The 26037-nt window shown below is 48.8% G+C and overlaps 1 protein-coding gene across 2 annotated transcripts in view; it reads left to right on the forward strand.

Annotated features, from left to right (window-relative positions):
- The window catches only part of PRIM1 (DNA primase subunit 1), a 220785-nt gene that overhangs the window by 20957 nt on the left and 173791 nt on the right, over positions 1 to 26037 (forward strand). For both annotated transcript variants that reach the window (XM_063952487.1, XM_063952486.1), the window contains exons 2-3: positions 4182 to 4339; positions 5187 to 5293. In XM_063952487.1, coding sequence (XP_063808557.1) covers positions 4182 to 4339; positions 5187 to 5293 — 265 coding nt within the window. The remainder of the gene's footprint in view (positions 1 to 4181; positions 4340 to 5186; positions 5294 to 26037) is intronic.

A 26037-nucleotide genomic window follows, 5' to 3' on the forward strand; every position in this document is an offset into this window, starting at 1 on the left:
GAGTTTCTCTGCTATGGTGGCTCAAGGAACACAATTTAACCGCAGGAAGACGGTTCGGAGTTTGCAATTGGATAATTCTAACTACGGACGCCAGTCTCAGAGGTTGGGGAGCGGTAATTCAAAATTGTCAGCTCCAGGGTCTCTGGGCGGATCACGAAAAATTGCTGTCAATAAATGTTCTAGAACTCCGCGCGATTTTCAATGCGCTACGACAAGCGGTGCACATGGTTCGCTCTCAGCCTGTCCAAGTGCAGTCGGACAATGCGACAGCGGTCGCATACATCAACAAACAAGGAGGAACGAGAAGCCGCATGGCAATGCGGGAAGTAGCTCGAATCCTCAATTGGGCAGAATACCACCAGGTGATATTGTCGGCCGTGTTCATTCCGGGAGTGGACAACTGGGAAGCGGATTATCTCAGTCGTCGGGATCTTCACCCAGGCGAATGGTCATTAAATCCAGAAGTGTTTCACATGTTGGTTCAGCGATGGGGTTATCCTCAGGTGGACCTGATGGCATCTCGACACAATCATCAAACGCCCCAGTATGTGTCCAGAACAAGAGATCCAAAGGCAGTCGCGGTGGATGCTCTCACTGTCGCGTGGCCGTACAGTCTGGTGTATCTGTTTCCACCGTTTCCGCTGCTCCCTCTGGTGCTAAAACGGATCAAAAGAGAGTCGCTCACAGTCATACTAGTGGCGCCTCATTGGCCTCGGAGAGCTTGGTTCTCGGATCTTCGAGGATTACTCGCAGACGATCCGTGGCCGCTCCCGATACGTCCAGACCTGTTACAACAGGGTCCTTTTCTTTACCCCGATTTAGCGCGGCTGCGTTTGACGGGGTGGCTGTTGAGACCGCCCTCTTAAAAAGAGAGGGCATTCCAGATTCAGTTATACCAACCATGTTACGAGCTAGAAAGCCGGTTACGGCAGCTCATTATTACAGAATATGGCGAGCCTATATAGGTTGGTGTGAAGCTCGGAAATTTCCGACATCAGCTTTCAAGTTATGCCGCCTTTTGTTGTTTCTACAATCAGGCTTAGATGGAGGATTGCGTTTATCTACACTAAAGGTGCAGGTATCTGCTTTGTCAATTTACTTTCAAAGACGATTGGCTCTATTGCCGTCTATACGCACCTTTCTCCAAGGTGTAATCAGGGTACAGCCTCCTTTCATTCCACCTACAGCGCCATGGGACTTGAATCTGGTTTTGGAGTTCTTACAGTCTTCATATTTTGAACCCTTACAACAAGTGGATATAAAGTTTCTCACTTGGAAAACAATTTTTCTCTTAGCCTTAGCTTCGGCAAGGCGTGTTTCGGATTTGGGTGCCTTGTCATGCAAGCCACCGTATTTGGTGTTTCATGATGACAGAGCGGAACTTCGGACGAATCCCGCCTTCTTACCAAAGGTAGTGTCATCTTTTCACATCAATCAACCAATGGTAGTTCCTGTGTTGACAGCACATTCCGGAACTCTGGATGTGGTTCGCGCATTACGCGTTTATGTATCCCGAACGTCTTCAGTTCGTAAGACGGATACGTTATTTGTTCTCTATGATGCTGCCAAGATGGGTTGGCCAGCATCTAAACAAACTTTATCCAGATGGATAAAACTGACCATACGCCAGGCTTACCTTCATGCTAGGTTACAACCGCCTACGTCAGTAACCGCTCATTCCACACGTTCTGTGGGAACTTCATGGGCAGCTGGTCGTGGGGCTTCTGCGACGCAGCTTTGCCGGGCGGCTACATGGTCTTCAGTGCACACGTTTGTGCGCTTTTACAAGTTTGATACTTTTGCGGCATCAGCATCTAGCTTTGGCCGCCTAGTGTTACAAGTGCCAAACTGCTCTCCCGCCCACGGGGGAAGCTTTGGTACGTCCCAAGAGTACTCCAGTGACCCCTAGTGGATGAAAAAGAAAATAGGATTTTGGTACTTACCAGGTAAATCCTTTTCTTTGAATCCATAGGGGTCACTGGACGGCCACCCAGAGCAGTTTACTTACTTGGGGTTAGTTCTGAGGATCTTATGGTAACACATTTTCACCGACTGGTTCAAGTTACAAGTGCTGGTTAGGGTGTCAACTGTTAGTTGTCAGTAACGTTATGGGTTAACTTCGTTATTGTCAGTTATGTTATATGTAATACTCCATTATTAACCTCTCTTAATTCCTGTTCGGCTCAGTAAAAAACACTGAGTAAGTGCTCGGGGATATGGAGGGGTGGAGTGTTACTAAATTTAAATATTCAGTGCTGTGTTCCTACGGAAGCCCGTCCATATCCCAAGAGTACTCCAGTGACCCCTATGGATTCAAAGAAAAGGATTTACCTGGTAAGTACCAAAATCCTATTATCTGCTACAAAACGGGATGTATTTATGTGCTGGTCACAAAACCTCCCCCTCCCTACAGTCTGCATGCCGAGTAACAGGGGCTCGTCCCATAGAGTGGGAATAGAACCGCGTGGTGAGATCAGCGAGCCCGCAAGGGTCTTGTTGCGCTTGCACCCCTATCCCCCCCCCCCTTACCGGCATTCTTCTGCCAGAATACCGCTAGAGGTATGCTGAACGCCGGTCACGCATACCCAACCCTACGCAGTGCCATGATTATAATACATAGGCCCCTAATGTTTAATGCAGAAAAAAAAACAGTTTCTGCTATAGTTTTGTGTTTTAAATAGATTACATGTCTTTTTAGGGCTGTAACACACACTCCGGTTTTTCCCGGATGGCAAAAAGCCGGACAAACTTTGTCCGGCTTTTTGCCATCCGTGAGAAACCGGCAGTGTCTGTCACACAGGACGGCTTTTAGCCGTGTGTGATGCTGTGCGCATGCGCAGCATCATACACGGCTACAGTAAAAACCGTTGTGTGTGAAAGCTCCCCTTCACACACACGGTTTACTGGCTCCAAAGACGGCCCGGCGGCCGCCCGGCCGCCGGACCTTCCAGTGGTGAGACCCGGCTGCAACCCGGCAGCCGGGCCGGGGCCGTGCAGTGTGAAGGGACCCTACCACTCACACTGTTAACTACAATGCCGGCACGGGAAAAAGCCGTCCGGCTTTTTCCCGGCCGGCAACAACCGTGTAGTGTGTTTTAGCCCTTAGAGATTCCGAAATTGCCTCCCCACATTCGCTTGGATCTTACTCAAATTCAAGCATCCATACTGATAGGAAGGACAGCATAGAGAACACCATAGGCCCTCATTCCGAGTTGTTCGCTCGCTAGCTGCTTTTAGCAGCATTGCACACGCTAAGCCGCCGCCCTCTGGGAGTGTATCTTAGCTTAGCAGAATTGCGAACGAAAGATTCGCATAATTGCGAATAGAAATTTCTTAGCCGTTTCTGAGTAGCTCCAGACTTACTCCGCCATTGCGATCAGTTCAGTCAGTTTCGTTCCTGGTTTGACGTCACAAACACACCCAGCGTTCGCCCAGACACTCCCACGTTTCATCAGACACTCCCGCGTTTTTCCCAGAAACGCCAGCGTTTTTTCTCACACGCCCAGAAAACGGCAAGTTTCCGCCCAGAAACACCCACTTCCTGTCAATCACAGTACGATCACCAGAAGGATGAAAAATACTCGTTATGCCGTGAGTAAAATACCTAACTTTTGTGTAAAATAACTACGCGCATGCGCTCTGCGAACCTTGCGCATGCGCAGTAAGCGACTAATCGCAATATAGCGAAAATCGGCAACGAGCGAACAACTCGGAATGACCCCCATAGTGGGGGTAGTATTGGAGGAGGGGCATCAACACCTATATTTTGCACATGTGAATCAGGTAAGCAAGTTGTCTAAATGGACCAGCACCGCCATAATACGATTTAACAACACATTGGTTTGGGGTAGGCATGGGAATAACAATTGTTTTGAGATTTATATTTAAAAAATAAATAAATTGTGGAGTTGTCCTTTAGGTGACTAATGTATAATCTGGATTCAGTCCATTAATTTTTGATATATAAGTATGTGAATAATGAACCTGTTCCATAAACACACACTCCTGCTTTGGATGCATCAGCTGAATGGTTGCTTTTACTTCTACATTGTATAATTGACCTAATGAAAACCTTTCTGTAATCGGCTGAGAAAAGTGGTGGGAACATAAAATAGATTATTTGAGAAGGATTATAAAATCAATTTGTATAATGAAATAAAAATTCTTTGTACTTTTTTTAGTTGTGAAAAATTACTTTCAGCATCGGGAGTTTAGTTTCACATTGAAAGATGACATATATGTGCGATATCAGTCCTTCAACAACCAGAGTGAGCTGGAAAAGGAGATGCAGAAAATGAATCCGTACAAAATAGATATAGGAGCAGTATATTCTCACAAGGTAATTGTTGGCTTCACTGTTAATAATGAACTTTACTGCAGTGACATATTTACCAAGGGGTGCACCTAGTATGCGGTCCGACGGCAGCTGGGTCCTAAAACATGAATCTAGACATTTTCTGTGACTTTCTTTGGGGGGGTGGGGGGGGGGGGCTGGAGACATGAATGTCATTGTGGATCCATGAGAAACTATTATAGTTATAATCTACCATTAGGAGGCAGGTGCTGTTAGTAATAGGTTTTGGCTTAAACGGGACTCTGCACAATCTGTATAGAATCAGGAGGCCCATACACTACTGTAAATTTTACTGATTCATCTGTTTCCGACGTTTCGGGACGATAAATCGGTTAAAAACGGAAAAATCGCATGTGCTTTACTTCCGATCTGATGCGAAGTCCCGTGAGCATCGGATCGGAGCCCCTAGATCGGAAGTACTGCACTAAAGCTATCTCGTATCCCGCAGGCATGGCTGGTATTGCATACGATACAAAAGGACAGCATACGATGTATTGTATGCGATCCTGCCGCCCAGGAAGCTTCCTGGGCGGGTCAAGGGAAATCTTATGCGACTTCTGCCTCGTAGAAGTCGCATAAGTGTATGGGCACCTTAACTGTTCATGCCATATTACAGGAGTATGTCACGCAGTATATGATCAATTTCTGCGTGATGCAGTTTCCATTATCTGGGAATGGTGTTTTAGCCTGTGGAGGACAATCATTACTGATACTCAGAACCATAGGTGATGCGCTGTAAATTGCCTCTTGGGCAACAGTGGTTTATCTAATATTTTTAGTATTGTTAATATGCTATTCTAAAATTATTTATTAACCTATGTATTATCCTCAGCCAAGCCTGCACAACTCTGTGAAATCAGGCACATTTCAAGCACAAGAGAAGGAGCTGGTATTTGATATAGATATGACTGATTATGATGATGTTCGGAGATGCTGCAGGTATAGTAAAAGCTCTCTTCATCCTGTAGACTGTACTTATTGGTGAATAATCCTGAAAGTGAGAAACAACTTTTAATGAGACATTGTAGCAATTATAGCTATAATGTTTATAAGATTGGGTATTATTTCATTATGTAAATAGAAAAAGATATAAGTACATTTCTATAACCTCCCTTATTCTAAGACAATTTGACTTGGCATTACTGGTTTATCTATATAAACTGTGAAGTCAGAATATTATTTTTTCCCCCATTTGTGATCTAAAATACAATTGAATATATAAATGTGAATATTTCTTTCATGCTAGTACCCAGTTCAGTTATTAGTTGCTGCAAAATGTTTGTGACTTCCTACCTTCTGGGGGAAAATATTATTTTGTAGCACATTTCTTTTTCATCCACTAGGGGTCACTGGAGTACTCTTGGGATATGGACGGCCTCCATAGGAACAGGGCACTGAATATTTAAATTTAGAACACTCCACCCCTCCATATCCCAGAGTACCTCAGTGTTTTTTCTGTGCTCAAGTAGCAACAGGTTCTGTGGCTTAGTCCACAATTCTTTTGAATATTTTTATTTTTTTGTTAATATTTTTTTCTTTTTTCATACACATCCCTTTCCCCCTTCCAAAAGGACAGGGTCAGGGATAGTGCAAGCTGCTACAAGCAGCTGTGGCGTGTCGGTCCTCAATAAAAGAGCACCCTCACAGCCAGACAGACATCCTGCAGAAAGGCTGGCCGGTGCTTACACAGAAGCCCCGTCGGAGCCTCACCACAGGAGTCCAGGTATGTTGGTCGAGGCGGTCAGCTCACGCTGCTGCCCCGCTGTTTGGGGACAATGTTTTCTTTAATAGATACCGCTGGCGCATGGCCACTTGAATCCCTTTACAGCCGCCCGCCGCCGCTGCTCCGGCCGCCGCCGCTGCTGCTCCGGCCGCTGCTCAGAGCGCTTCAGGACGCGCTCCCCGCTGTCTGTTTCCAGCGCGTCCCGCTACCCGGCTCCCGCTGGCCGCCCCACATTAACGCTGCCCGCCCCGCATACTGCCTCCGCAACGGAGCATACAGGGGGGGGGGCATTACAGGCTGAAGCAGACGAGGGGGTACAATCAGCGGCACGAGGGGGGACAATCAGCGGCAACAGCAGTATGCTAGGCTGCAGGGATGATTTACACAGGATTTTCATACAGGGTTATATATCAGTTTAAGAGCTTGTAACCTGTACTGTGACTATAAGTTTAAGCATGGGGGCCATTTTAACCATGCTTCCTGTGTCTTCCTGTTGTGATTCCAGAACGTTCCAGTACTACATCTCTACTCCACCAGAGGCGCAGGGGTGTTAGTGGGAATTTGGGATCACATTTCATAGTACTGGCCACGTGTACTGCACTTGGCCAGATATATATATATATATATATATATATATATAACACCTTAGTACTATTTTACTGAGTCGTGCAAGTGTCTGTTTTTTGTGTATTGTCTGTCTCCATAATGAGTAAGGCACCAGCAAAAATTAAAAAGCATCACTGCAAAGTCTGTAGCAGTGTGTTACCGGATGGATCTACCACATGTACAGTATGTTTCTCTGACGTCCTAGTGGATGCTGGGAACTCCGTAAGGACCATGGGGAATAGCGGCTCCGCAGGAGACTGGGCACAAAAGTAAAGCTTTAGGACTACCTGGTGTGCACTGGCTCCTCCCCCTATGACCCTCCTCCAAGCCTCAGTTAGATTTTTGTGCCCGACCGAGAAGGGTGCACACTAGGGGCTCTCCTGAGCTCTTAGTGAAAGTTTAGTTTTAGGTTTTTTATTTTCAGTGAGACCTGCTGGCAACAGGCTCACTGCATCGAGGGACTAAGGGGAGAAGAAGCGAACTCACCTGCTTGCAGAGTGGATTGGGCTTCTTAGGCTACTGGACACCATTAGCTCCAGAGGGACCGAACACAGGCCCAGCCTCGGAGTCCGGTCCCAGAGCCGCGCCGCCGGCCCCCTTACAGAGCCAGAAGCAAGAAGAGGTCCGGAAAATCGGCGGCAGAAGACATCCTGTCTTCACCAAGGTAGCGCACAGCACTGCAGCTGTGCGCCATTGCTCCTCAGCACACTTCACACTCCGGTCACTGAGGGTGCAGGGCGCTAGGGGGGGGCGCCCTGAGCAGCAATAGAAACACCTTGGCTGGCGAAAATACATCACATATAGCCCCCAGGGCTATATGGATGAATATTAACCCCTGCCAGATTCCACATAAAAGCGGGAGAAAAGGCCGCCGAGAAGGGGGCGGAGCCTATCTCCTCAGCACACAGGCACCATTTTCCCTCACAGCTCCGCTGGAAGGACGTCTCCCTGACTCTCCCCTGCAGTCCTGCACTACAGAAACAGGGTAAAAAAGAGAGGGGGGCACTAATTTGGCGTAATATTAACAAATAGCAGCTATAAGGGGGAAAAACACTTATTTAAGGTTATCCCTGTATATATATAGCGCTCTGGTGTGTGCTGGCATACTCTCCCTCTGTCTCCCCAAAGGGCTAGTGGGGTCCTGTCCTCTGTCAGAGCATTCCCTGTGTGTGTGCTGTGTGTCGGTACGTTGTGTCGACATGTATGAGGAGGAAAATGATGTGGAGGCGGAGCAATTGCCTATAATAGAGATGTCACCCCCTAGGGAGTCGACACCTGAGTGGATGATCTTATGGAAGGAATTACGTGACAGTGTCAGCTCTTTGCAAAAGACAGTTGACGACATGAGACAGCCGGCTACTCAGCTTGTGCCTGTCCAGGCGTCTCAAAAGCCATCAGGGGCTCTAAAACGCCCGTTACCTCAGATGGTAGATACAGACGTCGACACGGATACTGACTCCAGTGTCGACGGGGAAGAGACAAACGTGACTTCCAATAGGGCCACACGTTACATGATTGAGGCAATGAAAAATGTTTTACATATTTCTGATAATACCAGTACCACTAAAAAGGGTATTATGTTCGGTGAGAAAAAACTACCTGTAGTTTTTCCTGAATCTGAGGAATTAAATGAGGTGTGTGATGAAGCGTGGGTTTCCCCCGATAAAAAAAACTGATAATTTCTAAAAAATTATTGGCATTATATCCTTTCCCGCCAGAGATTAGGGCGCGTTGGGAAACACCCCCTAGGGTGGATAAAGCACTCACACGCTTATCAAAACAGGTGGCTCTACCCTCTCCTGAGACGGCCGCCCTTAAGGATCCTGCTGATAGAAAGCAGGAGGGTATCCTAAAATGTATATACACACATACTGGTGTTATACTGCGACCAGCAATCGCCTCAGCCTGGATGTGCAGTGCTGGTTTGGCTTGGTCGGATTCCCTGACTGAAAATATTGATACCCTAGACAGGGACAGTATATTACTGACTATAGAGCATTTAAAAGATGCATTTCTATATATGCGTGATGCACAGCGGGATATTTGCCGACTGGCATCAAGAGTAAGTGCGCTGTCCATTTCTGCATGAAGAGGGTTATGGACGCGAAAGTGGTCAGGTGATGCGGATTCCAAACGGCATATGGAAGTATTGCCGGATAAAGGGGAGGAGTTATTTGGGGTAGGTCTGTCAGACCTGGTGGCCACGGCAACGGCTGGAAAATCCACATTTTTACCCCAGGTCGCCTCTCAACATAAGAAGACGCCGTATTATCAGGCGCAGTCCTTTCGTCCCCATAAGGGCAAGCGAGCGAAAGGCTCCTCATTTCTGCCCCGGGGCAGAGGAAGGGGAAAAAGGCTGCAACAGACAGCCAATCCCCAGGAACAGAAGCCCTCTCCCGCTTCTGCCAAGTCCTCAGCATGACGCTGGGGCTTTACAAGCGGACTTAGGCACGGTGGGGGCACGTCTCAAGAATTTCAGCGCGCAGTGGGCTCACTCGCAAGTAGACCCCTGGGTCCTTCAGGTGGTATCTCAGGGGTACAAATTGGAATTCGAGACACCTCCCCCTCGCCGTTTCCTAAAGTATGCTTTACCGACGTCTCCCTCCGACAGGGAGGCGGTATTGGAGGCCATTCACAAGCTGTATGCTCAGCAGGTGATAATCAAGGTACCCCTCCTGCAACAGGGCAAGGGGTATTATTCAACGCTGTTTGTGGTACCGAAGCCGGACGGCTCGGTGAGACCTATTTTAAATCTGAAATCCTTGAACACTTACATACAAAGGTTCAAGTTCAAGATGGAGTCACTCAGAGCAGTGATCGCGAACCTGGAAGAAGGGACTATATGGTGTCTCTGGACATCAAGGATGCTTACCTCCATGTCCCAATTTACCCTTCTCACCAAGGGTACCTCAGGTTTGTGGTACAGAACTGTCACTATCCGTTTCAGACGCTGCCGTTTGGATTGTCCACGGCACCCCGGGTCTTTACCAAGGTAATGGCCGAAATGATGATACTCCTTCGAAGAGAAGGCGTCTTAATTATCCCTTACTTGGACGATCTCCTGATAAGGGCAAGATCCAAGGAACGGTTAGTAGTCGGAGTAGCACTATCTCAAGTAGTGTTACGGCAGCACGGGTGGATTCTAAATATCCCAAAATCACAGCTGATTCCGACGACACGTCTGCTGTTCCTAGGGATGATTCTGGACACAGTCCAGAAAAAGGTGTTTCTTCCGGAGGAGAAAGCCAGGGAGTTATCCGAGTTAGTCAGAAACCTCCTGAAACCAGACCAGGTCTCAGTGCATCAATGCACAAGGGTCCTGGAAAAAATGGTGGCTTCCTACGAAGCGATTCCATTCGGCAGATTCCACGCAAGAACATTTCAGTGGGATCTGCTGGACAAATGGTCCGGATCGCATCTTCACATGCATCAGCGGATAACCCTGTCCCCAATGACAAGAGTGTCTCTCCTGTGGTGGTTGCAGAGTGCTCATCTTCTAGAGGGCCGCAGATTCGGCATTCAGGACTGGGTCCTGGTGACCACGGATGCCAGCCTAAGAGGCTGGGGAGCAGTCACACAGGGAAGAAATTTCCAGGGCTTGTGGTCAAGCCTGGAAACGTCACTTCACATAAATATCCTGGAACTAAGGGCCATTTACAATGCTCTAAGCCAAGCAAGACCTCTGCTTCAGGGTCAGCCGGTGTTGATCCAGTCAGACAACATCACGGCAGTCGCCCACGTAAACAGACAGGGCGGCACAAGAAGCAGGAGGGCAATGGCAGAAGCTGCAAGGATTCTTCGCTGGGCGGAAAATCATGTGATAGCACTGTCAGCAGTGTTCATTCCGGGAGTGGACAACTGGGAAGCAGACTTCCTCAGCAGACACGACCTCCACCCGGGAGAGTGGGGACTTCATCCAGAAGTCTTCCACATGATTGTAAACCGTTGGGAAAAACCAAAGGTGGACATGATGGCGTCCCGTCTCAACAAAAAACTAGACAGGTATTGCGCCAGGTCAAGGGACCCTCAGGCAATAGCGGTGGACGCTCTGGTAACACCGTGGGTGTACCAGTCAGTGTATGTGTTCCCTCCTCTGCCTCTCATACCCAAGGTACTGAGAATTATAAGACGGAGAGGAGTAAGAACTATACTCGTGGCTCCGGATTGGCCAAGAAGGACTTGGTACCCGGAACTTCAAGAGATGCTCACAGAGGACCCATGGCCTCTACCTCTAAGAAGGGACTTGCTCCAGCAGGGACCCTGTCTGTTCCAAGACTTACCGCGGCTGCGTTTGACGGCATGGCGGTTGAACGCCGGATCCTGAAGGAAAAAGGTATTCCGGATGAAGTCATCCCTACCCTGATCAAAGCCAGGAAGGATGTAACCGCACAGCATTATCACCGTATTTGGCGTAAATATGTTGCGTGGTGCGAGGCCAGGAAGGCCCCTACAGAGGAATTTTAACTGGGTCGTTCCTGCATTTCCTGCAAACAGGACTGTCTATGGGCCTAAAATTAGGGTCCATTAAGGTTCAAATTTCGGCCCTGTCGATTTTCTTCCAGAAAGAACTGGCTTCAGTTCCTGAAGTTCAGACGTTTGTCAAAGGAGTACTGCATATACAGCCTCCTTTTGTGCCTCCAGTGGCACCCTGGGATCTCAATGTGGTTTTGGGGTTCCTAAAATCACATTGGTTTGAACCACTTACCACTGTGGACTTAAAATATCTCACATGGAAAGTGGTAATGTTGTTGGCCCTGGCTTCAGCCAGGCGCGTGTCAGAATTGGCGGCTTTGTCCTATAAAAGCCCTTACCTGATTTTTCATACGGATAGGGCAGAATTGAGGACTCGTCCTCCGTTTCTCCCTAAGGTGGTTTCAGCGTTTCACCTGAACCAGCCTATTGTGGTACCTGCGGCTACTAGGGATTTGGAGGACTCCAAGTTGCTGGACGTAGTCAGGGCCCTGAAAATATATGTTTCCAGGACGGCTGGAGTCAGAAAATCTGACTCGCTGTTTATCCTGTATGCACCCAACAAGCTGGGTGCTCCTGCTTCTAAGCAGACTATTGCTCGTTGGATTTGTAGTACAATTCAGCTTGCACATTCTGTGGCAGGCCTGCCACAGCCAAAATCTGTAAAAGCCCATTCCACAAGGAAGGTGGGCTCATCTTGGGCGGCTGCCCGAGGGGTCTCGGCGTTACAACTTTGCCGAGCAGCTACTTGGTCAGGGGCAAACACGTTTGCTAAATTCTACAAATTTGATACCCTGGCTGAGGAGGACCTGGAGTTCTCTCTTTCGGTGCTGCAGAGTCATCCGCACTCTCCCGCCCGTTTGGGAGCTTTGGTATAATCCCCATGGTCCTTACGGAGTTCCCAGCATCCACTAGGACGTCAGAGAAAATAAGAATTTACTCACCGGTAATTCTATTTCTCGTAGTCCGTAGTGGATGCTGGGCGCCCATCCCAAGTGCGGATTGTCTGCAATACTTGTACATAGTTACAAAAATCGGGTTATTATTGTTGTGAGCCATCTTTTCAGAGGCTCCTCTGTTATCATACCGTTAACTGGGTTCAGATCACAAGTTGTACGGTGTGATTGGTGTGGCTGGTATGAGTCTTACCCGGGATTCATAAATCCTTCCTTATTGTGTACGCTCGTCCGGGCACAGTATCCTAACTGATGCTTGGAGGAGGGTCATAGGGGGAGGAGCCAGTGCACACCAGGTAGTCCTAAAGCTTTACTTTTGTGCCCAGTCTCCTGCGGAGCCGCTATTCCCCATGGTCCTTACGGAGTTCCCAGCATCCACTACGGACTACGAGAAATAGAATTACCGGTGAGTAAATTCTTATTTTTGTGGATTCAGTTCCGAATACAATTTCTGCTCCGGTTTTAAAGCTAGTTTCCTCCCCGGACCCTCCATGGGAAATGCTAGCCAATGTACTGGCTGGGTTGCAATCAGAATTGACCGCCGCACGACAAGAGCGGGAAGCGGCACGATCTGAGTCTAGGGTGAGACCGCCAGAACTACCGGAGGCGTCTCAGCCTTGCGAAAGTTCCAAATCCATGTTTGGTAGACGGGATAAATTTCATATGTCTTATGATTTACCAGTTTCTGCTATGTTGCATTCTGACGATTCCATGCCAGACCTCACGGCACAAGATGAGGGTGAGGAGGGCGAAGTGGAGTCAGATAGTGAGGATTTTAACAGCTCAGGCATTGATAATCTCATCAGAGTGGTGCGTCAGTCTCTGAAGTTTACAGAAACTGAGGAGCCTCTGACAAATGATCAAGTCGTATTTACTAAACGACAGAGAACTCCAATGTGTTTTCCTGTTTCGGAGTCTCTTAATAAGATGTTAGTAGAAACACGACAGACTCCAGATAAACGGTTTTCTATACCTCGCAGATTTAAGTCTAGTTACCTGTTTCCAGACTCTGTGACATGTACATGGGAGAATCCACCAGTAGTTGATTCGTCAGTGTCGAAACTTACAAAGAAATTAACCATACCAGTGCCAGCTGCTACTACGCTTAAAGACCCTTCAGATCGCAAAATAGAAACTATGCTAAAGTCCATGTATGTAGCAGCAGGAGTGCTGCTGAGACCTGGCTTGGTTGGCATCTGGGTCACTAAGGCGCTCATAGTATGGATAACAGAACTCAAGTCTGCCCTACATGACGAACACCTTATACTTCTTGCTGATCAAATGTGTGAGGCTGCGGAGTATCTATGTACAGCTTCTACTGACGTCTGTCAGCTCACTTCTCGCATTTCATCGTCACTGGTTACAGTACGACGAGCTCTCTGGCTGCGTTCTTGGCAAGCGGAGGCAGAGGTCAAAAGAGGTATAGAGGCGTTACCTTACGGTGGCGAGAAGTTGTTTGGTCCTGAATTGGACAAATGGATTTCTGAGGCCACGGGAGGAAAGTCGGTTTTCTTACCATTGCCTCCACCGGTACCAAGACGGAGATACTCTGGACCTGCGTTCAAATCCTTTAGACCTCAGTCCTTTCGCGGATATGGCAGAGGAACAGCCACGCCTGGTAGAAGGGGTCGTGGACGTGGTTTCCAACAAACCAACACAAGTCGTCAGGACGCTAAGGTCACCGACAAGCCAGTGGCATGACGGGCTACCAGCCCATCTCGGTTCTCCGATTGTGGGAGCACGCCTTCAGACGTTTCATTTGGCGTGGTTCCAGACATCCGCGGATGGGTGGATCCGCAATTTAGTGTTAAGAGGTTACAAAATAGAGTTCGACGGTCTTCCGCCACTGCGGTTTTTCAAGACAGGCCTACCTCTCTCGGACGACAAGAGGGCGGTTCTGCAAATTGCCATTCAGTCCCTACTGGATTCAGCAGTTTTGATTCCGGTCCCTGTACACCAACAGGGTCAGGGTTATTATTCCAGTCTGTTTGTGGTACCGAAGCCGGATGGCTCAGTCAGGCCAATATTGAACTTAAAGGGTCTCAATCGGTACGTAACTTACTACAGATTCAAGATGGAATCTCTGCGCTCAGTGATTGCAGGTTTAGAGCCAAAGGAATTCATGATTGCGCTAGATCTCAAGGATGCGTACTTACACATTCCGATTTGGCAGCCTCATCAGAGGTTCTTGCGGTTTGCAATCCGGCAGAACCATTACCAGTTTCAGGCTCTACCGTTTGGCCTTTCGTCAGCGCCTCGGGTATTCACCAAAGTGATGTCTGTGATGATAGCTCATCTCAGATCCCTGGGAGTGACCATAGTTCCGTATTTAGACTATCTGCTCATCAAAGCCCCGTCTCAACAGATGCTTCTCCAACATGCGCTGCTAACGTACAATGTACTGGTTCACCACGGTTGGATTGTCAACTTCAAGAAATCGCATCTCATTCCGTCTCAACGCCTTCAATTCCTAGGTATGATTCTCGATACGGTAAATCAAAGAATTTACCTACCACAACAGAAAGTACAGATTATTCGCCATCTGGTACAATTAGTGCTCAAGCCACGCACAGTCTCGGTACATTTGTGCATTCGCCTCTTAGGAACAATGGTGGCGGCTTTCGAAGCGCTTCAGTTAGGAAGATTTCACTCACGTCCATTTCAACTGGATGTGCTCGCACAGTGGTCGGGCTCGCATCTGCAGATTCACCACAGGGTCAGGTTGTCGGCAAGGGTGTCTCTACTCTGGTGGCTCAAGGTACACAATTTAACCGCAGGGAAACTGTTTTGGCGGCTGGAATTGGATAATTCTAACGACGGACGCGAGTCTCAGAGGTTGGGGAGCTGTAGTTCAAAATTGCAGCTCCAGGGTCTCTGGGCGGCCCACGAAAGATTGCTGTCTATAAATGTCCTGGAACTCCGCGCAATTTACAATGCACTACGACAAGCAGTACACATGCTTCGCTCTCAGACTGTCCAAGTGCAGTCAGACAACGCAACGGCAGTCGCATACATCAACAAACAAGGAGGAACGAGAAGCCGCATGGCAATGCGGGAAGTAGCTCGAATCCTCAATTGGGCAGAATACCACCAGGTGATATTGTAGGCAGTGTTCATTCCGGGAGTGGACAACTGGGAGGCAGATTATCTCAGCCGTCGGGATTTTCATCCAGGAGAATGGGCATTAAATCCAGAAGTGTTTCACATGTTGGTTCAGCGGTGGGGTTACCCTCAAGTGGACCTGATGGCGTCTCACCACAATCACCAAACGCTCCAGTATGTGTCCAGAACGAGAGATCCAAAGGCAGTGGCGGTGGATGCTCTCACAATCGCTTGGCCGTACAGCCTAGTGTATCTGTTTCCACCGTTTCCGCTGCTCCCTCTGGTGCTAAAACGGATCAAAAGAGAGTCTGTCACAGTCATACTAGTGGCACCTCATTGGCCTCGGAGAGCTTGGTTCTCGGATCTCCACGGCCTACTCGCAGACGATCTTTGGCCGCTCCCACTACGTCCGGACTTGTTACAACAGGGTCCGTTCCTTTACCCCGATTTAGCGCGGCTGCGTTTGACGGGGTGGCTATTGAGACCGGCTTTTAAGAATGAGGGCACTCCAGAATCGGTTATACCAACCATGTTACGTGCTAGGAAGCCAGTTACGGCAGCTCATTATTACAGAATTTGGCGTGCCTATATATGTTGGTGTGAAGCTCGGAAGTTTCAGACATCATCTTTCAAGTTATCCCGTCTTTTGTTATTTCTACAGACGGAGTTAGATGGAGGACTGCGTTTATCTACACTAAAGGTGCAGGTTTCGGCGTTGTCCATTTATTTTCAAAGACGATTGGCTCTATTGCCGTCGGTACACACTTTTCTGCAAGGTGTCCTCAGAGTACAGCCTCCATTCATTCCACCTACAGCGCCATGGGACTTGAATCTGGTTTTAGATTTCTTACAGTCTTCATATTTTGAACCCTTACAGCAAGTGGATATAAAGTTTCTCCCTTGGAAAACAATTTCTCTAACGTCCTAGTGGATGCTGGGGACTCCGTAAGGACCATGGGGAATAGACGGGCTCCGCAGGAGACTGGGCACTCTAAGAAAGATTTAGTACTACTGGTGTGCACTGGCTCCTCCCTCTATGCCCCTCCTCCAGACCTCAGTTAGAATCTGTGCCCGGCCAGACCTGGGTGCTTTTAGTGAGCTCTCCTGAGCTTGCTAATAAGAAAGTATTTTAGTTAGGTTTTTTATTTTCAGAGAGCTTCTGCTGGCAACAGACTCTCTGCTACGTGGGACTGAGGGGAGAGAAGCAAACCTACTAACTGCGGCTAGGTTGTGCTTCTTAGGCTACTGGACACCATTAGCTCCAGAGGGGTCGAACACAGGACCTGACCTTGTCGTCCGTTCCCGGAGCCGCGCCGCCGTCCCCCTCGCAGAGCCAGAAGACAGAAGCCGGCGGGTTGAAGCAAGAAGACGTCAAAATCGGCGGCAGAAGACTCCTGTTTTCATATTAGGTAGCGCACAGCACTGCAGCTGTGCGCCATTGCGCCCACACTAACCCACACACTCCGGTCACTGTAGGGTGCAGGGCGCAGGGGGGGGGCGCCCTGGGCAACAATTGATTACCTCCTTGCAAAAAGCAGCATATATACAGTTGGACACTGTTATATGCATGAGCCCCCGCCATTAATTTTACACAAAATCGCGGGAGAAGCCCGCCGCTGAGGGGGCGGGGCCTTCTTCCTCAGCACTCACCAGCGCCATTTTCTCTCCACAGCTCCGCTGAGAGGAAGCTCTCCCCTGCACGATAGAGAGGGTAAAAAAGAGAGGGGGGGGGGGGGGTGGGCACATAAATTTGGCGTAAAAACAATATATACAGCAGCTACTGGGTTAACACTAAGTTACTGTGTGATTTCTGGGTCATATAGCGCTGGGGTGTGTGCTGGCATACTCTCTCTCTGTCTCTCCAAAGGGCCTTGTGGGGGAACTGTCTTCAAATAGAGCATCTCCTGTCTGTGTGGTGTGTCGGTACGTGTGTGTCGACATGTCTGAGGTAAAAGGCTCCCCTAAGGAGGAGATAGAGCAAATATGTGTGTGAGAGGGTGTCTCCGTCGACAACGCCGACACCTGTTTGGATGTGTAAGTGCCGAGGTGAATTTATTGCACAAAAGCTTAGAGAACAGACAGGAAATCTACCCATGTCTGTCCCTATGTCACAGAGACCTTCAGAGTCTCACAATGCTCACTATCCAAAATAATAAACACTGATATCGACATGGAGTTTGACTCCAGTGTCGACTACGATAATGCAAAGTTACAGCCAAAATGGCTGAAAGGTATTCAATATATGATTATTGTAATAAAAGATGATTTGCATATCACTGATGACTCATGTCCCTGACACAAGGGTACACATGTTAAGGGGAAGAAAGCTGAGGTAAATTTCCCTCCTCTCATGAGGAAAGAGCGGGAATCTCCAGACAAGAGACTGCAGCTTCCCACAAAGGATTCTCAGGCAGTATCCTTTCCCCACTAGGGCCAGGATGTGATGGGAATCTTCCCCTAGGGTGTCACGTTTGCACAGAAGGTAGCACTAGCTATTCTCAGGGATCCTGCAGATAGCGTGCACATTCTAGTACACTACTCAGACCGGCGATTGTGTCGGCATGGGTTTATAGCGCTGTGGCAGCGTGGACAGGTACTTTATCAGCAGAGATTGAGACCCTAGTATGCATATAGATATATATATATATATATATATATATGTGTGTATATATAGAGAGATATATATATTTCTCTAACGTCCTAAGTGGATGCTGGGGACTCTGTAAGGACCATGGGGAATAGCGGCTCCGCAGGAGACTGGGCACATCTAAAGAAAGCTTTAGGACTAACTGGTGTGCACTGGCTCCTCCCCCTATGACCCTCCTCCAAGCCCCAGTTAGATTTCTGTGCCCGACGAGAAGGGTGCACACTAGGGGCTCTCCTGAGCTTCTTAGTGAAAGTTTTAGTTTAGGTTTGTTATTTTCAGTGAGACCTGCTGGCAACAGGCTCACTGCATCGAGGGACTAAGGGGAGAAGAAGCGAACTCACCTGCGTGCAGAGTGGATTGGGCTTCTTGGCTACTGGACATTAGCTCCAGAGGGACGATCACAGGTCCAGCCTGGATGGGTCCCGGAGCCGCGCCGCCGGCCCCCTTACAGAGCCAGGAGAGCGAAGAGGTCCGGAAAAATTGGCGGCAGAAGACGTTCCTGTCTTCAATAAGGTAGCGCACAGCACTGCAGCTGTGCGCCATTGCTCTCAGCACACTTCATACTCCGGTCACTGAGGGTGCAGGGCGCTGGGGGGGGCGCCCTGAGACGCAATAAAACATGACAGAAATACCTTACATGGCAAAAAATACATCACATATAGCTCCTGGGCTATATGGATGCATTTAACCCCTGCCAGAATATACAAAAAACCGGGAGATAAGGCCGCCGAAAAGGGGGCGGAGCCTATCTCCTCAGCACACTGGCGCCATTTTCCCTCACAGCTCAGTTGGAGGGAAGCTCCCTGGCTCTTCCCTGCAGTCACTACACTACAGAAAGGGTTAAAAAAAGAGAGGGGGGCACTAATTAGGCGCAGTATTAAAACATACAGCAGCTATAAGGGGAAAAACACTTATATAAGGTTATCCGTGTATATATATAGCGCTCTGGTGTGTGCTGGCATACTCTCCCTCTGTCTCCCCAAAGGGCTAGTGGGGTCCTGTCCTCTATCAGAGCATTCCCTGTGTGTGTGCTGTGTCGGTACGTTTGTGTAGACATGTATGAGGAGAAAAATGATGTGGAGACGGAGCAGAGTGTCTGTAACAATGATGTCACCCCCTAGGGGGTCGACACCTGAGTGGATGTACTGTTGAAAATTACGTGACAGTGTCAGCTCTATATAAAAAAAAAACAGTGGTTGACATGAGACAGCCGGCTAATCAGCTTGTGCCTGTCCAGACGTCTCATAGGCCGTCAGGGGCTCTAAAGCGGCCGTTACCTCAGATGGCAGATACAGACGCCGACACGGATACTGACTCCTGTGTCGACGGTGAAGAGACAACCGTGATTTCCAGTAGGGCCACACGTTACATGATTGAGACAATGGAAAATGTTTTTATACATTTCTGATAATACGAGTACCACCAAAAAAGGGGTATTATGTTCGGTGAGGGAAAAACTACCTGTAGTTTTCCTGAATCTGAGAAATAAAATGAGGTGTGTGATGATGCGTGGGTTTCCCCCCGATAACAATTGATAATTTCTTAAAAAGTACTGGCTGCATACCCTTTCCCGCCAGAGGTTAGGGTGCGTTGGGAAACACCCCCTAGGGGGGATAAGGCGCTCACACGCTTGTAAGAACAAGGGCTCTACCCTCTCATGAGATGGCCGCCCTTAAGGATCCTGCTGATAGAAAGCAGGAGGGTATCCTAAAAGGTATTTACACACATACTGGTGTAATACTGCGACCAGCTATCGCCTCAGCCTGGAGGTGCAGTGCTGGGTTGGCATGGTCGGATTCCCTGACTGGAAATATTGATATCCTAGATAAGGATAGTATATTATTGCCTATAGAGCATTTAAAAGATGCATTTCTATATATGCATGATGCACAGCGGAATAATTGCCGACTGGCATCAAGTATAACTGCGTTGTCCAATTCTACCAGTAAAATGGTCAGGTGATGCGGATTCCAAACGGCATTTGGAAGTATTGCCTTTGAAAGGGGACATTTGGGGTCGGTCTTTTAGACCTGGTGGCCACGGCAACAGCTGGGAAATCCACGTTTGTACCCCAGGTCGCCTCTCAAAATAAGACGCCGTATTATCAGGCGCAGTCCTTTGTTGGCAAGCGGACAAAAGGTTCCTCTTTTCTGCTCGTGACAGAGGGAGAGGAAAAAGGCTGCAGAGATCAGCCAGTTCCCAGGAACAGAAACCCTTTCCCGCCTCTGCCAAGCCCTCAGTATGACGCTAGGGCTTTACAAGCTCAGGCACGGTGGGGGCCCGTTCTCAATGAATTTCAGTGCGCAGTGGGCTCACTCGCAAGTAGACCCCTGGATCCTTCAGGTAATATCTCAGGGATACATATTGGAATTCGAGACGTCTCCCCCTCGCCGTTTCCAAAAGTCGGCTTTACCGACGTCTCCCTCTGACAGGGAGGCAGTTTTGGAAGCCATTCACAAGCTGTATTCCCAGCAGGTGATAATCAAGGTACCCCTCCTGCAACAGGGAACGGGGTATTATTCCACACTATTGTGGTACCGAAGCCAGACGGCTCGGTGAGACCGATTCTAAAATCTTTGAACACTTACATACAGAGGTTCAAATTCAAGATTGAGTCACTCAGAGCAGTGATTGCGAACCTGGAAGAAGGGGACTACATGATGTCTCGGGACATCAAGGATGCTTACCTTCATGTCAAAATTTACCCTTCTCACCAAGGGTACCTCAGGTTATGGTACAGAACTGTCACTATCAGTTCAGACGCTGCCGTAGGGATGGTCCACGGCACCCCGGGTCTTTACCAAGGTAATGGACGAAATGATATCCCTTCGAAGGAAGGGAATTTTAGTTATCCCTTACTTGGACGATTCCCTGATAAGGGTAAGATCCAGGGAACAGTTGGAGGTCGGTGTAGCACTATCTCAGGTAGTGTTGCGGCAGCACGATTGGATTCTCAATATTCCAAAATCGCAGCTGGTTCCGACGACTTGTCTTCTGTTTCCTAGGGATGATCCTGGACACAGTCCAGAAAAAAGGTGTTTCTCCCGGAAGAGAAAGCCAGGGAGTTATCCGAGCTAATCAGGAACCTCCTAAAACCGAACCAAGTCACAGTGCATCAATGCACAAGGGTTCTGGGTAAAAATGGTGGCTTCCTACGAAGCAATCCCATTCGTTAGATTCCACGCAATAACTTTCCAGTGGAACCTACTGGACAAATGGTCCGGGTCGCATTTTCTGATGCATCAGCGGATAACCCTGTCACCAAGGACAAGGGTATCCATCCTGTGGTGGTTGCAGAGTGCTCATCTTCTAGAGGGCCGCAGATTCGGCATTCAGGACTGGGTCCTGGTGACCACGGATGCCAGCCTGCGAGGCTGGGGAGCAGTCACACAGGGAAGGAATATCCAGGGCTTAGGGTCAAGCCTGGATACATCACTTCACATAAATATCCTGAAGCTAAGGGCCATTTACAATGCTCTAAGCTTAGCGAGACCTCTGCTTCAAGGTCAGCCGGTGTTGATCCAGTCGGACAGCATCATGGCAGTCACCCACGTAAACAGACAGGGTGGCACAAGAAGCAGGAGGGCAATGGCAGAAGCTGCAAGGATTCTTCGCTGGGCGGAAAATCATGTGATAGCACTGTCAACAGTATTCATTCCGGGAGTGGACAACTGGGAAGCAGACTTCCTCAGCACGACCTCCACCCGGGAGAGTGGGGACTTCACCCAGAAGTCGTCCACATGATTAAAAAACTCGACAGGTATTGCGCCAGGTCAAGAGACCCTCAGGCAATAGTTGTAGACGCTCTGGTAACACCGTGGGTGTACCAGTCAGTGTATGTGTTCCCTCCTCTGCCTCTCATACCCAAGGTACTGAGATTGATAAGATGGAGAGGAGAAAGCACTATATTCGTGGCTCCGGATTGGCCAAGAAGGACTTGGTAACCGGAACTTCAAGAGAGGCTCACGGAGGATCCGTGGCCTCTACCTCTAAGAAGGGACCTGCTCCAGCAAGGACCCTGTCTGTTCCAAGACTTACCGCGGCTGCGTTTGACGGCATGGCGGTTGAACACCGGATCCTGAAGGAAAAAGGCATTCCGGATGAAGTCATCCCTATCCTGATCAAAAGCCAGGAAGGATGTAACCGCAAAAACATTATCACCGCAATTGGCGAAAATATGTTGCGTGGTGCGAGGCCAGTAAGGCCCGACGGAGGAAATTCAACTGGGTCGATTCCTACATTTCCTGCAAACAGGAGTGTCTATGGGCCTGAAATTGGGGTCCATTAAGGTTCAGATTTCGGCCCTGTCAATTTTCTTCCAAAAAAGAACTAGCTTCAGTCCCTGAAGTTTAGACGTTTGTAAAAGGGGTACTGCATATACAGCCTCCTTTTGTGCCTCCAGTGGCAATTTGGGATCTCAATGTAGTTTGGGTTCCAAAAGTCACATTGGTTTGAACCACTTAAATCTGTGGAGTTAAAATATCTCACATGGAAAGTGGTCATGCTGTTGGCCCTGGCCTGGGCCAGGCGCGTGTCAGAATTGGCGGCTTTATCCTGTAAAAGCCCTTATCTGATTTTCCATTCGGACAGGGCGGAATTGAGGACTCGTCCTCAGTTTCTCCCTAAGGTGGTTCCAGCGTTTTCACCTGAACCAACCTATTGTGGTGCCTGCGGCTACTAGGGACTTGGAGGAATCCAAGTTGCTGGATGTTGTCAGGGCCCTGAAAATATGTTTCCAGGACAGCTGGAGTCAGGAAATCTGACTCGCTGTTTATCCTGTATGCACCCAACATGCTGGGTGCTCCTGCTTCTAAGCAGACTATTGCTCGTTGGATTTGTAGTACAATTCAGCTTGCACATTCTGTGGCAGGCCTGCCACAGCTAAAATCTGTAAAAGCCCGTTCCACAAGGAAAGTGGGCTCATCTTGGGCGGCTGCCCGAGGGGTCTCGGCTTTACAACTTTGCCGAGCAGCTACTTGGTCAGGGGCAAACACGTTTGCTAAACTCTACAAATTTGATACCCTGGCTGAGGAGGACCTGGAGTTCTCTCATTCGGTGCTGCAGAGTCATCCGCACTCTCCCGCCCGTTTGGGAGCTTTGGTATAATCCCCATGGTCCTTACGGAGTCCCCAGCATCCACTTAGGACGTTAGAGAAAATAAGAATTTACTTACCGATAATTCTATTTCTCATAGTCCGTAGTGGAAGCTGGGCGCCCATCCCAAGTGCGGATTGTCTGCAATACTTGTACATAGTTATTGTTACAAAAATCGGGTTATTATTGTTGGGAGCCATCTTTTCAGAGGCTCCTCTGTTATCATACTGTTAACTGGGTTCAGATCACAAGTTATACGGTGTGATTGGTGTGGCTGGTATGAGTCTTACCCGGGATTCAAAATCCTTCCTTATTGTGTACGCTCGTCCAGGCACAGTATCCTAACTGAGGCTTGGAGGAGGGTCATAGGGGGAGGAGCCAGTGCACACAAGTTAGTCCTAAAGCTTTCTTTAGATGTGCCCAGTCTCCTGCGGAGCCGCTATTCCCCATGGTCCTTACGGAGTCCCCAGCATCCACTACGGACTATGAGAAATAGAATTATCGGTAAGTAAATTCTTATTATTAAAGATGCTGTCTTAAGAGATGGGTTTATATATAAAACATGCCCAAAGAGACATGGGTATACTGGGTCCTAGAGTCAAAGCTATTTCGATTTCTGCTTGACGTATCCTGTAGAATATGCAATGGACAGATGATGCCGATTTAAGAGGCATATGGAAGGCTGAGGATTGTGTGGAGAAGGGTTCTCGGACCTGGTCTCCACAGCTATAGCTGGTAATTCTGATATTTTGCCTTATATTCCTGCACAGCCTAGGAAAGCACGACGTTATTAAATGCAGCCTTTCGTATAAAGAAACAAGAAAGTCCGAGGTGCGTCCTTTCTTGCCAGAGGCGGGGGCAGAGAAAAGAAGCTGCACAACACAGCTAGTTCCCAAAAACAGAAGTCCTCCCTGGCCTCTACAAAAATCCACCGCATGTCGCTGGGGCTCCACAGGCGGAGCTAGGCCCGGTGGGGGCACGCCTTCGTAAGTTCAGCCACAAGTGGGTTCACTCCCTGTTAGATCCCTGGGCAATAGATATTGTGTCTCAGGGATACAAGCTGGACTTTGTGAAGATGCCCCCTCACCGACGGCCCGGCCGGCTTCCCCCCACGAGAGGGAAACAGTGTTAACTGCAATTCACAAATTGTATCTTCAACAAGGTGGTGGTCAAGGTTCCCCTCCCTCAACAAGGAGGGGGTTATTATTCGACCATGTTGTAGTCCCGAAAACCAGACGGTTCGGTCGGACCCATATTGAATTTAAAATCCCTGAACCTGAAAGGGTTCAAGTTCAAGATGGAATCGCTAAGAGCGGTTATTGTAAGCTTGAAAGGGGGAGATTTTATGGTGACTCGGGACATAAAGGATGCATACCTTCATGTCCCCATTTATCCACCTCATCAGGCGTACCTCAGAATTGCGGTACGGGATTGTCATTACCAATTTCAGACGTTGCCGTTTGGTCTCTCCACGGCCTTGAGAATATTCACCAAGGTAATGGTGGAAATGATGGTGCTCCTGCGGAAGCAAGGTGTCCCTATTATCACGTACTTGGACGATCTCCTCATAAAAGCGAGATCAAGAGAGCAGTTGCTGAACAGCGTATCACTTTCTCTGGAAGTGTAACGGCAACACGGCTGGATTCTATATATTCCAAAGTCGCAGTTGGTTCTTACAGCTCATCTGCCTCTCCTAGGCATGATCCTAGACGCAGACCAGAAAAGGGTTTATCTCCCGATAGAGAGTGCTCAGGAGCTCGTGACACTGGTCAGGAATCTATTAAAACCAAAACAGGTGTCAGTGCATCACTGCACTCGAGTCCTGGGAAGGAGGGTGGCATCATATGAGGCCATTCCCTTCGGCAGGTTCCATACGAGGACCTTCCAATGGGACTTACTGGACAAGTGGTCCGGATCACATCTTCAGATGCATCGGTTAATCACCCTATTCCCCAGAGCCAGGGTGTCTCTCCTGTGGTGACTGCAGAGTGCGCACCGTATCGAAGGTCGCAGATTCGGCATTCAGGACTGGGTCCTGGTGATCACGGATGCAAGCCTCCGAGGGTGGGGGGCAGTCACACAGGGAAGAAATTTCCAAGGGCTGTGGTCAAGGCATGAGACTTGCCTTCACATCAATATCCTGGAACTAAGGGCCATATACAACGCCCTAAGTCAAGCGGAGACCCTGCTTTGCGACCAACAGGTTCTGATTCAGTCAGACAATATCACCGCAGTGGCTCATATAAACCGCCAAGGCGGCACAAGGAGCAGGGTGGTGATGGTAGAAGCCACCAGAATTCTTCGCTGGGCGGAGAATCACGCAAGCGCACTGTCAGTAGTGTTCATTCCGGGAGTGGACAACTGGGAAGCAGACTTCCTCAGCAGGCATGACCTCCACCCGGGAGAGTGGGGACTTCATCAAGAAGTCTTCGCGCAGATTGTAGGTCGGTGGGAACTGCCACTGGTGGACATGATGGCATCCCGCCTCAACAAAAAGCTACAGAGGTATTGCGCCAGGTCAAGGGACTCTCAGGCGATAGCTGTAGACGCACTGGTGACACCGTGGATGTTCCAGTCGGTTTATGTGTTTCCTCCTTTTCCTCTCTTACCCAAGGTGCTGAGAATCATAAGGAAAAGAGGAGTGAGAACAATACTCATTATTCCGGATTGGCCAAGAAGGACTTGGTATCCAGAGCTGCAAGAAATGCTCACAGAGGACCCATGGCCTCTGCCTCTAGGGCAGGATCTGTTGCAGCAGGGACCTTGTATGTTCCAAGACTTACCGCAGCTGCGTTTGACGGCATGGCGGTTGGACGCCGGATCCTAGTAGAAAAGAGGGATTCCGGATGAGGTTATTCCTACGCTGATAAGGGCTAGGAAGGACGTGACGGCTAAACATTATCACTGTATACGGCGAAAATATGTTGCTGGGTGTGAGGCCAGGAATGCCTCTACAGAGGAAGTCCAGCTGGGCCGTTTCCTTCACTTCCTACAGTCGGGAGTGACTTTGGGCCTAGAATTGGGGTCCATTAAGGTCCAGATTTCGGCCCGATCCATTTTCTTTCATACAAAACCTAGCTTCTCT

The sequence above is a fragment of the Pseudophryne corroboree genome, chromosome 2 (assembly GCF_028390025.1).
Source record: "Pseudophryne corroboree isolate aPseCor3 chromosome 2, aPseCor3.hap2, whole genome shotgun sequence".
In the NCBI taxonomy this organism is placed as follows: domain Eukaryota; kingdom Metazoa; phylum Chordata; class Amphibia; order Anura; family Myobatrachidae; genus Pseudophryne; species Pseudophryne corroboree.